Genomic DNA, 17,929 nt, shown 5'->3' with positions numbered 1-17,929 from the left:
TAAGCCTTATCAGAATGGAAGTAATAGGCTATGTACGGGCTATGCATTGTTTTCGCGTTTCACATTTAAAATGCAAATCAGAAGATGTTAATTTTGGTTAATCATTTGTGGTACCCGGGGCATAGAGAGCTCAGAAACTCCACAGTCTGACTGCTTTTGTACTCAGGGTATGGAAAGTAATTTAACAAAGTAATTGAACAAAGTGTATACTAATCAAAGTCATCTAACCTGAATCCTCTTTCACTTGCAGTTGGATTTTTCACTTACAGCCCAATGGTAGGCTACGAATAAATGAACCCTATTCGGTGTGTGTGTGTGTGTGTGTGTGTGTGTGTGTGTGTGTGTGTGTGTGTGTGTGTGTGTGTGTGTGTGTGTGTGTGTGTGTGTGTGTGTGTGTGTGTGTGTGTGTGTGTGTGTGTGTGTGTGTGGAGACGGGGGCAGAGAGCGAAAGAGAGGGAGAGCGGGGACAAACCGACATGAGATGAATGTAATGCTAGCTGTCATCTTAGAAGTTCAAAGTATCTCACAATTGAATTCAGAATAAATAAATGGTTCCTAATATATGAATTTAAATGTGTCGCATTTTTACAGCTCTACTCAAAGATACAGCGATACTCAAAATCAAGTCTTTATGCTATGTGGATTTTATCATCTGAAATATGGACCGAACAGTTGTAAAACTTTTACATTTACTTTTATTTATATTCTTCATTTTTCATGATTTCATATGAAAGACAGTAACATTAAATGAGGCTGCAGTCATCCAAGAGCAATACTTGAATCGACATATTTCGTTGCTTCCGGTTCCAAAGTATAGGCCTACAAAAAAATAATATTCCACACAGTAGCCTGTAATGAGGAATCAAGATGGAACTGTAAATCTGAACCTCTTTACGAAAAAAATGTGTCCCCAAAAAATGATGCGTAGTCTAAAATAGGCCTGCCTATCTTGTACAATCATCATTCGTGTGTCTTGTCTGCATTGCAATGTTCAGAATATCCTTTGATGTGGTTGGGGTCGATCTACCACCAATACAGGGGAACCATCTAGGATATTGAAGACGCCAAGCCGGAGAGGGAGCTCAGAGTCCGGGTCGGGCAGGTGGATTAGCCTGCAAACAGAGCTCCGGACCAGTGGCCAAAAATGATAACTCTGAGCTGTTGGAATCACGTACAATTCGTTAAACCAATGTCATTTTTATTTTTTGCCCCAGACATGACATTTGTAGGTTTACTTTGGCTTCTGTTCTGAAACAAGGCCATGTCACTGTTGCTAAGCAATGTCAAGCCAACCTAATCATAGACTCTGTCGTTAGTCTAATAGTCTACCCGTCACGTTTCCAGTTAACGCAAAACCAACCGTTAATGTATATTGGTGATAATAGTTCACTTTACAGATAGGAGTGTGTCTCGTAACATTCTGAAAGTGAAGAGGTAGATGAAACGGATCCAGAGAGAATCATATCCTTGGTGTTATTGATAAGCCCTCCTGTTAAAACCAGGTTAGAGGTTACAACGCCTTTACGGTGGGAAGGCTGTGTGGTGCGCCCTGGATTATCCCATCTAAAACGGACAAATTTCATAACTTTTCTAACCGGGTGTGTGTGTGTGTGTGTGTGTGTGTGTGTGTGTGTGTGTGTGTGTGTGTGTGTGTGTGTGTGTGTTGATCAGCTTCAAATTGTATATCATTTAAAAATATATATAATGTTGATACATTTGATGCGTTTAATTCAGAATTATATAGACATTTTAAAACATCTTCGATGCCAGAAAAGTAATCTATTTTTTACTGCGATGCGTTGCATAGTGCTTAGACATACTGGGAGGTTGTGCATATCCATTTTGGTGAACATTTGTTCTATATTGTTGTCCCATACGGTTAATAGAAAACATAGATCACATACTAATTCACCTTTTAATTTTGAATTTAAATGGGAAAATCAATGGAAAACAGTTGTAATGATCTAATTAATTATGGTAAAATTAAAAGCAAGTGCAAAATCAATCTTTGGATGGTGTTGGAGGATGGAATCAAATTGGTGCGCCATCTGTTCCATCGGACGCTCTGCTCGCGACTAAGCAGCTATTTAAAGTCGCGTGCATGGAGCTAATTGAACTGAGCTGGGGGTAAGACCTTTTCGAAATTCAATACTCCAAATAACTCTCTCTTAGCATTCTGCAAAAATGTATTGGTTTTTGTGTCTAATTGAAGTGAGGCCTTCAAATGTGACGAGAGTTATTTTTTTGGGGGGGGGGGGTTGTTCCTGCATGGAGTTTCACCTTGCAGACTAATATAATGTTATCGTGAAGGCTATAGTTGGAAGATAGCTCAGAATTTGACAGAGAGAAGGGACGTTCGGGAGGGCGCGTGCAGTAGACTGGGGTTCCTCGACGTCCTTCGCTTTATTGTCTCAGCTTTCAATAACGTTTTGACGCGCTGCAAGACCTACTTGGGTGACATGTGACAAACATACGGACGTGATAGGAATAGTAACGTTCATTTTCAACAGTTCAGTATTAGTCAAAACTCATTTTAATATTTATATGATCATTTTGAATTATTCAATAATGAAGTTGGTGAAAATAAATCATTCAGAAGAGGAGTTTAAAGTGAAATGACATAATTATTCAGCCTATCATATAGTGGCAATTATGTTTTTTTTATGACCATGCAATAACTGCCTTTCATTCAACTTGAAATATGGAAGTTTTATGTAAAAAAAAAAAATCAATTCTCAACACCAAACCGCCAATAGATTTTGTCAAACAATAGGCCTATAGCTTTCGAAATATATTATATATTTATTGGATTTATTTTTATTTTACAAACATTATAAGATGTTCAATGCAATATAACAATACACATTTGGCTAGCAGCTCATTGAAATGAAAGGATTTATTCTTTTAACTCCCCCATGAGATCCAAAGGATACATGTTCTACTAAAAGCCAAGCAGTGATCTCGGGTCCTAACTGAAGACAGTCGACCGCAGGCAGCTAGAAGTGAAAGTCACATCGATTGGGTGACGTTGTCATAACAATACGAAGGTAAACGAGACTAGAGGCAAAGCAGCAGCAACAGACAACTGAAGAAAAAAAACATTATCTTCTTCGAAATAAAGTTCGTTACTTCTCACTGTCTCGCTACTACTAAACTCTGTTATCGCTGACAATATTACACGTTTTTTCTTGCGGGACCTATCGTGTATTCACCGGTTTTTCTAGCACGACCCATCGTGTATCCTGCGGGCAGAGCTCCTAGTTCTGTACGGTTCCTCTCCTCCTCTCCTCTGCCTTTCCCTCTCCATGACACTTATAGACTACACAGGCTATTATCAAACTGAGCGAAAGATAAATTGATCTCTGTCAATATATTAAACCAATTTTCATGGGTGTGGTCACTGGTGTCCCAAAACATGCCCCCCCCCTATTGGCGTCCATCCCGATGTGGGCCTATTTATCGTAAATAATTCCCTTTCGGGCCTACACCCTGTCAGTTGGCTGTTCTAGCCTACTGTAGGTTATGTACAGTTCAGGGCTTGTAGAAATGAATCATCTACAGCCACTCTTGGACTCGCGTGCTCATAAATAAAATGGTGGTTATGCACATCATGTAAATAATCCAAGTGAACCACAAAAATAAGAAACTTTGTAAAGTCAATGTCTTCTTAAAGCCCACCGTCTGAACACACCTTGCTATGGGTCTGCTATAAATTGCAGCGACCGGAACTTCAATTTATTCAGCCATCGTCTTGTTTAATTTCCACTGAATCGCTTTTAAATCGGATCTGACCCTGTGTAGGGGCTGAATAGAACGGCCTCTCTCTCTCTAAAAAGAGGGGTGATACGAGCCAAGGAACCGAACAGAGGGTCAAACACGCCACACACGCGCCCTGTGCTATTCAAGTGATAGGACAATGAACATAAACATAGTCAGCATCTTTGTGTTCATTTACCATATGCGGTGTTTACAATTATTTTCATACTTGGTCCCCTAATGTGGAGGGGGGGTGAAACATTAACGCCTAATTTTTTTGCACTTGGAGACCAAATCGCGCAGAGCACAAGGGCAGCGGAAAAGAATTGGGGGGGTCTTGTAGAAAAAAAATAAACTTAGCTTTAGGGGAAATGTGCAGTGGAGTGTGAAATTACACCCTATAGTGCTACATATTGTACCAGAAGCTCACTCCAAAAACAGTAGGGCCTATAAGAGAAATTATCCCCTAACCTGACCAGAAGGCAGAGCAATAGATGTAGCCGCCTATGTTCCTCAGAGATGTTCCCCCCAAAAAATACAAACCCCCCCAAAAAATATCAAGTGCCACCAGGCACGCGGCTCTCATCCAACGTTGGACCTTCGTCAGGGTCTCCCTCCATTACTGGCCTTAAACAACACGTCGATTGAAGACGTTGGAGACATTCACATGTAAAGCCTATGGGTCTATAAAAAAACAATTCATGTAACTTAACTCTAACAATCATTTTTGTGTTAATTATATTTTTGCTGTTAATTATTATGAATACTAGGAATATAAATAAGAACAAGAATAATCAATATTGTTTGTTATGGTTAATATATTGTCATGATCAATATTGATATTCTTTAAATTAATATTACCTTTCAACTTTTCGCAGGATGATGGTGGCTCTGTAGACTAGCCCATAGCCTAGACTTGAACTATTTCATATATCTAATTAAATCAACTAAAATAATTTGATATCAATAATAAATAATAAATACATCTGAAATAAGACCCCCCCCCCCCCAAAAAAAAAAAGTTGAATGAATTTGTGTCAGAAAAAATAGGACATTCTGTTTGGTAGGCTACCTGAACTGTTTCAGTTTTATTTAAATGATTCATTTGATTGTAATAATAAGACCGGTGGTATAACAAACACTAGGCTTTTTGACGCATTACAATTCTACATTGGCAGTGAAATTGAATCCATGCAATCACTGACATGTAGGCCTATTTATCGAAGCTGATCAATATTCATATTACTGTCATCACTAATCCCGTGAACACCGAGCATCCACGGTTTGACTTGCAACCGGAGTTGTAACTTCTTTTGACAGCAGAAGTATACGGTCGGTTTAAACGGTTTAGACAAATGAAACCTGTGAGCGCCATCTACAGAAGGTGTGGAGGAGAGCACTGCGGGTTGTGTTCACACTCACTGCCAACCCCCGACACTCCGCTCCCCTGTCCAATCTCACCTCCAGCCCCTATACTACTAGCAGCCCCTCGGCCCAGTCAGCGCAGGCTGTACATCCATCACAGGAAGCTGGGCATCATCACCCAATCAATAAAATAACATAAATGGTCAATGTATCGACGACCGATTGTCCAGAGCCCTCCATTCCCCTGTTCAAGCTCCTTCTCGTTATACTTCACATAGTAAGTTAAACCTGTATACATAAGACGTGCAGCGTTTGTTTACATGTAAACAACGTGCAAAACAATCGCATTTGAGCTGTAGGCCTTACATAGCAAAACATGTCAAATACTTAGAATATACACGCATGAAGCATTAGCGTCATTAAGTAGACTAGAACAACGATGCATTCCAGCAGTCTACATAACATCATCTCAACAAGAAAATAATGATTTACCAAGCCAGGAAATATGCGTTAGGCTATTTGTACAGTTATGTCAACTTGTTCACCCAAATGTTAGTCTATTCCTATCTCTTTCCGTTATTCATCTAATAAGATAAACTCTAGATATTGATAAAGTCAAAAATGGCTTTCATTTACCCCTCGTCCCGATCTAATGTCTGGAAACTCTGATCTTAAAACTCCGAGTCAATTCCTTGTTTATTTTCCCTCCCCTTTCGGTGTGTCAGACCCTGGGACCTCCTCGTTTGGGCTCCAGGTTTTTGCGTTGGCGAATCACAAAGTGTTGGAATCTATTGCCTTTGTCTGACAACTCATCCATAAGCAAGGGGGTCCGCGGAGGGGAGGGGGGCAGGCAGCTTGCTTTTAGAAACGCACACACGGCGAGGGGCTTCATTCTCAACCCAAAGATTCAGGCTAACGCATCCACCCCATTTTAGAGTCAAGGAAAAGGGGAAGGTACCAGGGCACCAGACTCCCCACAGTGTCCATGTTTCTTCTGTCATGTCTATGCGTATCTGAGCGTACTACCCACCGCAACCAAGCAGCAAATCAAGGCCGGAACTAGGATCTATCTATTTACCACAGGACTGTCACGAACGGTTTTAGACGTAAAGGTTTGTCCTATTCGTCATCATGTTCTGAGAAAAATCATCTCATCATTCCAGGTTTTGAAAATCCAACTCAAACTGAAAAACATTTCCACGTTGATGAACCAAGCGTCGGTCATGCTCTGCACCTGAGCAGCAGTAGCCTCTATTCTCGGCACGGACTGTTACCACGACGGCAACTTTTAGAAGAAGTTAAACCCGACCATTGACTGAGTGGAGGGAAAAGAGAAATCTTTAATCGAATAAAGTTTTTCCGTTTCTTCCCATTTTTATCTGCATTACAAAGGCGAAACGGCGACTTCCATTGATTACCCGTCTTTCCTTTGCTATCCGATGGATATTCACTGCAAAGTAGACCCGTTCTCAGCGATGCACCGTAAGTAGATAATGAGTTTTTCAGATATTGTTGTGTTTGCAACGAAAACTGAGCCTGTGAAAACAGATAATGATTATAAATAGGCCAATAGCCTAGCGAATATGATCGTTGACAGCGATGCACTCATTTCACTGACAATGCAACACCGTCTGCATGTTGTTGCATATGACAACCGACAAACAAAAACACAGCAGCGTTTTCATGTAGCCTGAATTACAGTGGCGTTGGGAACAACCACATCCAATGAAGTTCGATGCGAATGTTAATATTTCAAAGACACATTTTAAACTATTTTTTAACTGAAAACATTGCGTTTATAATATGTGCTTATTTACAGACCGGCGCACGTTCATCTAATATATTATTTTGATTGTATTTTTCTCAATTGTGCATAATAAACTCCTAAAAAGGCCTACGTTTTGTGTAGCCTTACCAAATTAGGAAAAAATAGAAGAACAAAACACGTCACATTGGAATTAGTAAACCTGTCACCGGGTTAATAAGAGTCATTGACAGGTCCGTGCCAATTTATTAGGCCAATATTCTAATCGGCACCAATTTATTGATTTACCAAATAACAATTAAACAATATACACATTAAAATAAACAGTATCTTAATTTAATATAATATTGTTACACATTTACTTGACATGATATTGAAAGGCCTATTGTTGTTGTGCAGGTGAAATAATGGATGGAGTTAGATGTTGTTTTGCTCAGTCTTGTGAATAATTTACCCCCCCCTTTTTTCTTCATTTACAAAATAATATGTAATATGAGTAATGAAAGCGCTTAATTATTTATAATTAGGGAGAAAAGAAAATGAAAGAGCGTGTAACTCTATAGCCAACCCGAGCCGTGGGCCAGAGTTGAAAAGATATCCCGCCTTGTATTAAACGATATAGACGAGAGATGATACGTATTATCACTGCAGTGGTAACATTTTATAAAATACAATCGGTCTAATTAAAGTATGAACAATATTCCAACTATCATATAGACCATTTATGCTAATGATGCATGTGTTTATAAATGGTTAATTACCTAATTTTTGGGGGGGATTGTAAAATTACAGCATTGCTATTGAACTGAATAGCCTACAGGAAACTAGCCTGATATTCAATGGCGGAGCAATAATGGACAACCAACTATTCACGTACAAATATGTTATAATAGCTCATGGTAGGCTATAATATGTTATAGTAGCTAATGGTAGGCTATAATATGTTATAGTAGCTAATGGTAGGCTATAATATGTTATAGTAGCTAATGGTAGGCTATAATATGTAATAGTAGCTCATGGTAGGCTATAATATGTTATAGTAGCTAATGGTAGGCTATAATATGTTATAGTAGCTAATGGTAGGCTATAATATGTTATAGTAGCTAATGGTAGGCTATAATATGTTATAGTAGCTAATGGTAGGCTATAATATGATACTGTCTCCTAAAAGTTCGAGCCTACGTGACCTTGTCGCGCACATCTTCAGAGTAGCCTACAAACAGAGTTGATAAACATTCCAAAATACAGGAATTGATGACGTCCCTGGGAAAGAATAATTCTTGTCCCCAACCCACAACCACATGTCCATCTTAAAATACACACTGGGATACTGGACCATTCAAATCATATTCAACACCGGATGCTTAGATATGATTTGTCTAAAATGTTCAATTGAACCGTTCTAATGCCATACAATAGATTATAGCTGAGGTGATACTATAACCTACAAAATGTCCCACACCCCTGTATTTAATGTTATGGTTTTCTGTGCTGTTGTTGTGTCCCATATAGGGCACGGCGGTGTGAACCAGCTAGGCGGGGTGTTTGTCAACGGCAGACCCCTACCTGACGTCGTGAGGACAAGAATCGTAGAACTCGCGCACCAAGGAGTGAGACCCTGTGACATTTCGAGACAACTACGGGTCAGCCACGGCTGTGTCAGCAAAATACTGGGCAGGTAAGACGGTGGGAAAACGACCAATCATGACACAGAAAGACGCACTCTTAAAAAAAAAAAAAATTCACCTGTCCTGCAACTCTTATCCCTACATATTGGCAGATCCCAAATAAAACAGATTCGACCAAAATATAAGAAAACACGGCTAAAAAAATAGTGGAAACACGTCAGTATATTAGACACACAGAATGAGGATATAGGAAACAATATCTGACGTAATCCTAGTATCACGAGGAGCGGTAATGTCTGTACACAGCTAAACTGGCATCCCCGTAATTTAGGCTATATCAGATTACAACTGAATTGTATTGGGTTCGTGTCCGTACGACATTTGAATGTTTTTTAAAAATATTTTTCAGCTATCAAAAGGATTTTAAAAGGTATTTTGTTTTAATGCACTTGGAATGTTTGTCTAAATGAGTTAAATAGCAACACTTGGTAGCATGTCATTTGAAATTAATTGCATGTTTTTTTAAATATTTTCTTAGTCTTTTTGACACAGACAATAAAGTTGGACACCATTGTAATAGGCTGTAGCCGGAAGGAATAGCTAAATTATTTGATCATAAGTCTTCGCTGTTATTTTTGGATCCTACAAAACGATTTTAAGTCACTCCACCTCACAGAGTTAGAGTATAGCCTAGGCTATAAAGTATATATATATATACATTTTGCCTCAGAAGACAATGTGCACATTTTGGAGATGTTTGCGAGTTGAATGCCCTGTAGGCGCAACACAGTATTTTGGGGGCAGAAGGTGCATAACATTCGAACACATCCACAAATCTAATGCTAATTTAAATCAACTCTAGCCAAGAAAATGAAGAATTGTCCATCCAACAGATAGTCTAGATGTTTCATGATCGATACGTTGTTGATTATTGTTGCAGATACTACGAGACCGGAAGTATAAAGCCAGGAGTTATTGGGGGGTCCAAACCAAAAGTGGCGACTCCAAAGGTTGTGGATAAAATAGCGGACTACAAGCGCCAGAATCCGACCATGTTCGCGTGGGAGATCAGAGACAGACTGTTAGCTGAGGGCGTCTGTGACAACGACACGGTTCCAAGCGTCTCGTCCATTAACAGGTAAACGCTATTTCTTTATTAATAATTACATAACCAATAAGTCTATTCCTTTGAATGAAAACGTAAAATAGTATTATGTCACCGTCAAACATCTGTAAAATATATACAATTGGGAAACATCCTTGCAAATTTCATCAAGAAATTTACAAATTACAATTATAGCAGCAGTGCTTTCGTCTCTCCATGTTTAGGCCTCAACGCCTGGCCTATATTTAATTTTTGGACTTTATTATATAGTGTATAATTGACTTCCATTGGCTGTTATACGGGGAGAACATATGTATGACTATTTAACAGTATGCCTAGGCTACATTTCATGTGTGAGTGTTTTAAACACATCCTTAGGCCTCAAATTACGGAGGTGAAATATTTCTAAAGCATCTTCAAAGTCCTGATGAACTCTCAAGGTATTGCTATGGATGTATGTTTTCCATCTACGAACTGCACTGCAGAACAGGAGCCTATAGGGCCTACAGCCCAGAGTTTGACAAACTTTTTCTCCCATCGAGGGTGGTCTCGACGGTGCAATTCAATCTTTCAGTCCAAACTCCCCCAGCAATGAGCAGTATATCTTAGGACGAAGTGAATCTGTCTGGATGAAAACCGATCAATAGGGCAGGCCGGTGACCAGATCCCGCGTGGCACCGAAAGCCGAGCAATTGTTCAATAGCAGCACATCTAATGTGTTGTATTGGACATTTTCTTTACAGTTTAGGCCTATAGCTGGTTTGGTTTGAAGCTCTGTGGAGTCGTGTGGTCTATTTAAAAAGGAGTACCTGTTTTTTAAATGTTTTAAATTTTATTTTACCTTTATTTAACCAGGCAAGTCAGTTAAGAACACATTCTTATTTTCAGACGGCCTAGGAACATTGGGTTAACTGCCTTGTTCGGGGACACCTGTATGTATATACATCGTATAATTTTTTCTCCGATTTGCCTTTGGTAAATGCAGTTGCACTTTGTCTTATTTCACATATCGCTGTAATAGTTTGTAAAATAATGGGATTGTTATCTGCCAAAGCATTAGGCCTATAGTACTGTATTTGTCCAACCAGCCAAACAAAGAGTGGGAAGTGTATTTTCACTAAAAACACGTGTTATGAATTCATTATCAAATGACATTTTATGTAAATAGATATTCTGAAAACTTCCTCAAACAAATGTAATTTGGAGAGGATCCTGCCTGTCCGCTGGTTAAGATTACACGTGCAAGATTGAGGTCAGATGGTGTATTTATGGTTGATATGGAGAAGTGTATTATAATAGCTCGTATAGCCTTCACTTCTGTAAAGTAACAAGGAAACATCATGATCACAAAGAGGACTTTGAGTGCATTGGTGTAACAGACCAAGGGCTGTAAGAGAGATAGCAGAGAGAGAGAGAGAGAGAGAGAGAGAGAGAGAGAGAGGAGGGGGAGAGAGATAGCAGAGAGAGAGAGAGAGAGAGAGAGAGAGAGGAGGGGGAGAGAGATAGCAGAGAGAGAGAGAGAGAGGAGGGGGAGAAAGAGGAGGGGGGGAGAGAGAGAGAGAGAGAGGGGAGGGGGAGAGAGAGGTAGAGAAATAGACCCCCTACCCGCCAGAGATTCTTGGTGATGAACTTTCGTTAAGAGGCAGTGTTCCATAGAGGCAGCAGCAGCATCACACTTTAATGAGCTGACTGCAGAAAGAGCATGGACAGACAGCCCCACACAAGACATCTTTTTAAATAGAGAAAGAGCTGAAGAAAAATTCATTTCATGCCTCGTGGTTGCTTAAAAAGGCCCATTTAAGCAGTCTCAGACACATGTATGTGATAGATTCAAAATGTACATTCATATCATTAAAAAACCCACCTATAAAGTTTTCAATTAGAATCCAATTCAATCTCGCGTAGCTATTTTTGAACAGAAATAATCCCCTATGTGTCTTTGTTTATTATGGGTAGTGGGGGGGGGGTATTAAAATGTGAATTAAACTAAATGTAATTCTATTAACCAAAGACGAAACCTACTTTGAATTTATTTTTAATATCATAATGCTGAATATTTCTCTTTGTGAAGTGAAGAACCTTTTAGTGGTTCAATGTTAAATTTAAATTATTTTACACTTTATTCTATACACACACACACACACACACACACACACACACACACACACACACACACACACACACACACACACACACACACACACACACACACACACACACACACACACACACATTCATTATCTCAAACACACATGATTTTAACTCAAGTCGGTCCAATTCAATATTTTGACTGAATTGTTGGATAGTAATTGTATGATATATCTGTATAAACCTCCTTCCTTGAGAGCAGAAAAGGGCTGTTCTACAGTGGAAAGTTCAATGCTAACCATGCATCAGTAGACTATATGTCTAGGTTACAAGCACGCTACACATTCCCAATAAGTGTTTTGTAAAATGGTCTTCAAAACATGGGTTGATGTCCCATCCAGTACACAATAGACCAGGCAGTAACTTCATATTGGCCTGTATAGCACTTATCTTTCAACAAGCTGAATCACATGGAGGAGTGGCTACACTAACAGAGCTTAGACAAAGGGAAAGACTGGGACTACTGACCGCTACTCTAAAAGGGCTTTTCTGGCCAAACAAAAGTGACCCCAGGACTGTTGACATAAGATGATCTAGGTTTAAACACTCTTCCCCTGTATGCATTATTAACTGTTACAGAGATGCTGTTGTAGTTGGTGTCTGGCTGGACTGGGTCTGGGCCACCGCGCCACAAGGAAGAAATTACCCCACAACAAGTATCCCCGCTAGCCGCTACTAGACATAAAAAAGGTCCTCAATGGCGTTCAATAATATTGATTCAAAAGTAAAGCAATTTTAATATTTCTTCAGGGGATTTTCAGCAACAGCTAAGTCATTAATTCATTCCTTCAAATTGCTTATTCGATATCAAGAACATGTATTCCAAATAAAGTCTTTTGGATTTATATTGCACACAGAAGTCAGGGGGTCAAATAACTGTTATGGAGTGAAGTGAAAAAAAATGTAAATAAAATATTGATATGTGATCTCTGGGAAGGCTGGTCATTGTATTGTAGCTTTGCCCTGAGGAGAGATCTGACAGTAGTGGGTACTTTACTCCTTCAACCTCAAAACAATATCAATATCACAGCCATCTAAACAATATATAGTTGAATATCTTAGTCCTTTGAGTCTACAGTCACCAACATAAATATTAGATTTTGAGGGGTTTCAATTAAAATACTGAAGGGTCTACCGGTGCATCAGTCTAAGTTACAGAATAAAAACAAATCCCCATCAAAATCCATCAGTTTAAGCCAGAGATATCTTTATTTGTTTTGCATGGGCTGAGTCTCAATCCACCACATCGAGCCAGTGTCGGCCTTCCGAATCTGCAGTTGTTGGTGGCCAAACTACAGCGGTGTTTGTCAGACCATGAGACCCCCCCCCCCCCCCCCCAAAAAAAATCGATCTTCTCACAAATAAGTCCGTAGCGTCAGAACGGTTTAGCCTAAAAAAAACGAACATGAACACTTTATGGAAAGATGAGATTCTCACGAACACAACGGTGTTCTCCGTTTTATGACCTCATGGGAATCGTCTGAAGGTAACTTGGTACTGGTTTAAAAATGGAGTTATGGAGATAGTTTTGTGCCAACAAAATAAAAAGGGGTTAAATATGTGTGCATTATTTCCTGAGCTTTCTGATATCTTCTAGATATGGGACAGACACTTCAAAACCTGTTTCCTTTGCCGTTTATGAATGTGTTATTCAATGTGTTTCTATGGCATACAGTAGTAAAGGCCAAATACAATATTTTATCAAATCATTTAAAAAGATATATTTTTTATACCTACACAGGTCCTAAAATTCTAAATCAAATAGTGGAATGATGTCCCTCCCACCCCCAAATGCTTCGACTTTTAGTTAACGTCTAAAATAATGTAGCTAGTATCAATTGTTCAATTGTTCAGTTTCAAACCAAGCGGTTCAATTTGTAACATAATCTAATAAAATAGAGGTCTTAAATAACTATACTATTACGTTAATAAAATACAAATAAAGGTTGAATTCTCAACAACAGATCTGTGTTAGGATCAGGAAACCAAGCAAACGTGAACTGGGATATGTGTTATTGTTTATCCTCCTGGTCCCGACTCCACCTTTAACGCTCCGGCCGTGTTCTAAAATAGGTACACACCATGTCATACATGATAAATAGTTTTAAAGTTTACACATTACAATGACAGCTCCCCTCTTCCCCACGGTGCCAGTCAGGTTAAAGGAATCTAATGCTGGCGTAAGCTTGTGCAAGGCAATAAGGAAATATTGCTTTCCTGTCACATGTAATTTATAGCTTTCTATTTGCATCTGTTTGGGCCTGTGACTAATCCCCAACTTTTTTCTCCCCCAAAGCCCTCGATCAATAGACCCTCGTCCACACCAGGGTTGGCACTGGGGGCTGCTGCTGAAGCTACAGAGACCTTAGAGCTGTCGTCAGTCCCAAATGGCAACCTAGTCCCTATATAGCGCACTACCCTTGACCATGCCCCGTTGGGATATAGGGTTATGGGTGCCATAGGGCTCGGGTCAAAAGTAGTGCACCATATAGGGAATAGGGTTGCCATTTGGGACGCAGCCCTGGCCAAGCCAAGGGGCAGCAGTCAGAGAGAGAGCCCTGGAAACCTTTACCGTGTGGCAGGGAGAGAGGGAAAGAAAGAGGGAAAAGAGAGGAGAGAGAAGGAGAGCTGATTAGCTCAGGCCAGGTAGAACCAGTGAAGCCAATCATTGAGGTGAATTGATGTGATTTCATGCTTTGTTTGCAAGATCACCTCTCAGAGCAAAAGTGCAATGAAGACTTTTCTTCTCTAGATCTCACCTTTTAAAGGTACAGTAGGCTTTCTAACATGTAGGCACTGCTGTTTCTACATCTGGACTTTGGATTAGATCCATTCTTATGGTGAGATACTACTGACATCTCACTCAGACACATTGCATTATGGGTCCTGGTAATAAATAGTGCACTATATAGGGAATATAGTCCAACATCTGTTCTACAACATCAATCTGTGATTAGAAGAGGTTTAGGTTGCAAAAACAACAACAAGTTAACCACTGACCATTCTGGCCTTTCATTCACGGCGATGTTCAAAATGATAGCCTCATGCTGTATTGTGTGAAAAGTCAGTCAACTGATCCAAGAGCAGGAGGAACCACTGACGCCATCTCCTCAGTCAACTGATCCAAGAGCAGGAGGCAGCACTGACGCCATCTCGTCAGTCAACTGATCCAAGAGCAGAAGGAACCACTGACGCCATCTCGTCAGTCTACTGATCCAAGAGCAGGAGAATGCACTGACGCCATCTCGTCAGTCAACTGATCCAAGAGCAGGTGGAACCACTGACGCCATCTCGTCAGTCAACTGATCCAAGAGCAGGAAGCAGCACTGACGCCATCTCGTCAGTCAACTGATCCAAGAGCAGGAAGCAGCACTGACGCCATCTCGTCAGTCTACTGATCCAAGAGCAGGAGGAACCACTGACGCCATCTCGTCAGTCAACTGATCCAAGAGCAGGAGGCACCACTGACGCCATCTCGTCAGTCAACTGATCCAAGAGCAGGAGGCACCACTGACGCCATCTCGTCAGTCAACTGATCCAAGAGCAGGAGGAACCACTGACGCCATCTCGTCAGTCAACTGATCCAAGAGCAGGAAGAACCACTGACGCCATCTCGTCATTCAACTGATCCAAGAGCTGGAGAATGCACTGACGCCATCTCACCGGTCAACTGATCCAAGAGCAGGAAGCAGCACTGACACCATCTTTTCTTTCCTGTGATCGCAGGATAATACGAACAAAAGTCCAGCAGCCTTTCCACCCGTCTCCAGATGGAACATCCCTGTCTGCACCAGGCCACACCATGGGTAAGATGTATTATAACCCTAACCCTTACACCAGACCACACCATGGGTAAGATGTATCATAACCCTAGCCCTTACACCAGGCCACACCATGGGTAAGATGTATCATAACTCTAACCCTTACACCAGGCCACACCATGGGTAAGATGTATCATAACCCTAACCCTTACACCAGGCCACACCATGGGTAAGATGTATCATAACCCTAACCCTTACACCAGACCACACCATGGGTAAGATGTATCATAACCCTAACCCTTACACCAGGCCACACCATGGGTAAGATGTATCATAAACCTAACCCTTACACCAGGCCACACCATGGGTAAGATGTATCATAACCCTAACCCTTACACCAGGCCACACCATGGGTAAGATGTACATAACCCTAACCCTTACACCAGACCACACCATGGGTAAGATGTATCATAACCCTAACCCTTACACCAGGCCACACCATGGGTAAGATGTACATAACCCTAACCCTTACACCAGGCCACACCATGGGTAAGATGTACATAACCCTAACCCTTACACCAGACCACACCATGGGTAAGATGTATCATAACCCTAACCCTTACACCAGACCACACCATGGGTAAGATGTATCATAACCCTAACCCTTACACCAGGCCACACCATGGGTAAGATGTACATAACCCTAACCCTTACACCAGACCACACCATGGGTAAGATGTATCATAACCCTAACCCTTACACCAGACCACACCATGGGTAAGATGTATCATAACCCTAACCCTTACACCAGACCACACCATGGGTAAGATGTACCATAACCCTAACCCTTACACCAGACCACACCATGGGTAAGATGTATCATAACCCTAACCCTTACACCAGGCCACACCATGGGTAAGATGTATCATAACCCCAAACCATGTTAATCGCCTCGTCTCCATTGAAAAATATATATTTTCTACTCAATTCAATAATATTGGCAATATAATAATATTATACACTATTTAGTAGATGCTTTCATACAAAGCAACTTACAGTAGGCTACTGTGTGCATACATTTAGTTATGGGTGGTCCTGGGAATCGAACCCACGATCCTGCAAGAGCCATTTTCTACCAACTGAGCTACACAGGACCACAAAATAAAGGTGAAATAATAATGATAAAATGTCTCTTTTCCTTCAGTACCGAGCCAGGCTTCTCCACCTGTAACAAGCCCTTCCAACGACCCTGTGGGGTCCTACTCCATCAACGGCATCCTGGGTATTCCCCGGTCAAACGGCGAGAAGAGGAAACGAGATGAAGGTAAGAGAAAAGGCATTATTATTCCTGAGAATAGTATTTGTCCCAAAATGTTGTGTTGTTGTTGTTGTCTGGCTATGAGCACCTTGATGTTGTCTGATTCAGAGCACCTTGATGTTGTCTGACTCAGAGCACCTTGATGTTGTCTGACTCAGAGCACCTTGATGTTGTCTGACTCAGAGCACCTTGATGTTGTCTGACTCAGAGCACCTTGATGTTGTCTGATTCAGAGCACCTTGATGTTGTCTGACTCAGAGCACCTTGATGTTGTCTGACTCAGAGCACCTTGATGTTGTCTGACTCAGAGCACCTTGATGTTGTCTGACTCAGAGCACCTTGATGTTGTCTGACTCAGAGCACCTTGATGTTGTCTGACTCAGAGCACCTTGATGTTGTCTGATTCAGAGCACCTTGATGTTGTCTGACTCAGAGCACCTTGATGTTGTCTGACTCAGAGCACCTTGATGTTGTCTGATTCAGAGCACCTTGATGTTGTCTGACTCAGAGCACCTTGATGAGTTGATGTGTTCTAATACGGATTTACTTCAGATCAGAACGGATCGGAGCATTTCTAGTCAAAATAGAAAATACTGAATAGCATATCTCCCAGTCTTCATAACATCATACACAGCTAGCTAGTGTACAGCATCAGACCTTCTGATGTGTATTGCCAGAGCGCAGCGATACTACAGTAAAACCATAAGGGCTAAATGTACCATGATAATGTGTTCTAGTGTGTCACGAAGAAGAGGAAGAGCTGTTTGATTTGAAGACATGACCTCCACTGTTGTCTTGTGCAATTAATCTTTGTTGAAGTGATTAAGAGGGGCTTAGATAATTACATGTCAAGATGATGTAGCCAACCACCCAGGTCACTCAAGAAACCAACGTCTACCACCTCCGGGGTAGGAGACACGTTTAACACTAGCAGCACCTCATTCTCTCTCTCTCTCTCTCTCTCTCTCTCCTCTCTCTCTCTCTCTCCTCTCTCTCTCTCTCTCCCTCTCTCTCTCTCCCCCCCTCTCTCTCTCTCCCCCCCCTCTCACTCTCTCTCTCTCGCTCCCTCCTCTCTCCCTCCTC

The 17,929-nt window shown here is 40.9% G+C and overlaps 1 protein-coding gene across 1 annotated transcript; it reads left to right on the top strand.

Moving 5' to 3' along the window:
* Positions 1-5,328: 5,328 nt before the first annotated feature.
* LOC115181229 (paired box protein Pax-2-B) lies at positions 5,329-16,852 on the top strand (the record flags this gene model as incomplete). Its single annotated transcript, XM_029743249.1, is given in 6 exon segments — positions 5,329-6,603; positions 8,399-8,564; positions 8,924-8,944; positions 9,455-9,652; positions 15,494-15,573; positions 16,733-16,852. Coding segments are annotated over 6 exon segments (628 nt in total), but the record flags the coding sequence as incomplete, so codon positions are not given.
* Positions 16,853-17,929: the final 1,077 nt, after the last annotated feature.

The sequence above is a fragment of the Salmo trutta genome, unplaced genomic scaffold (genome assembly GCF_901001165.1).
Source record: "Salmo trutta unplaced genomic scaffold, fSalTru1.1, whole genome shotgun sequence".
NCBI classification, from domain to species: domain Eukaryota; kingdom Metazoa; phylum Chordata; class Actinopteri; order Salmoniformes; family Salmonidae; genus Salmo; species Salmo trutta.
Note: the sequence above shows the minus strand (reverse complement) of the source record. Positions and strands in the feature narration are given on the sequence as shown.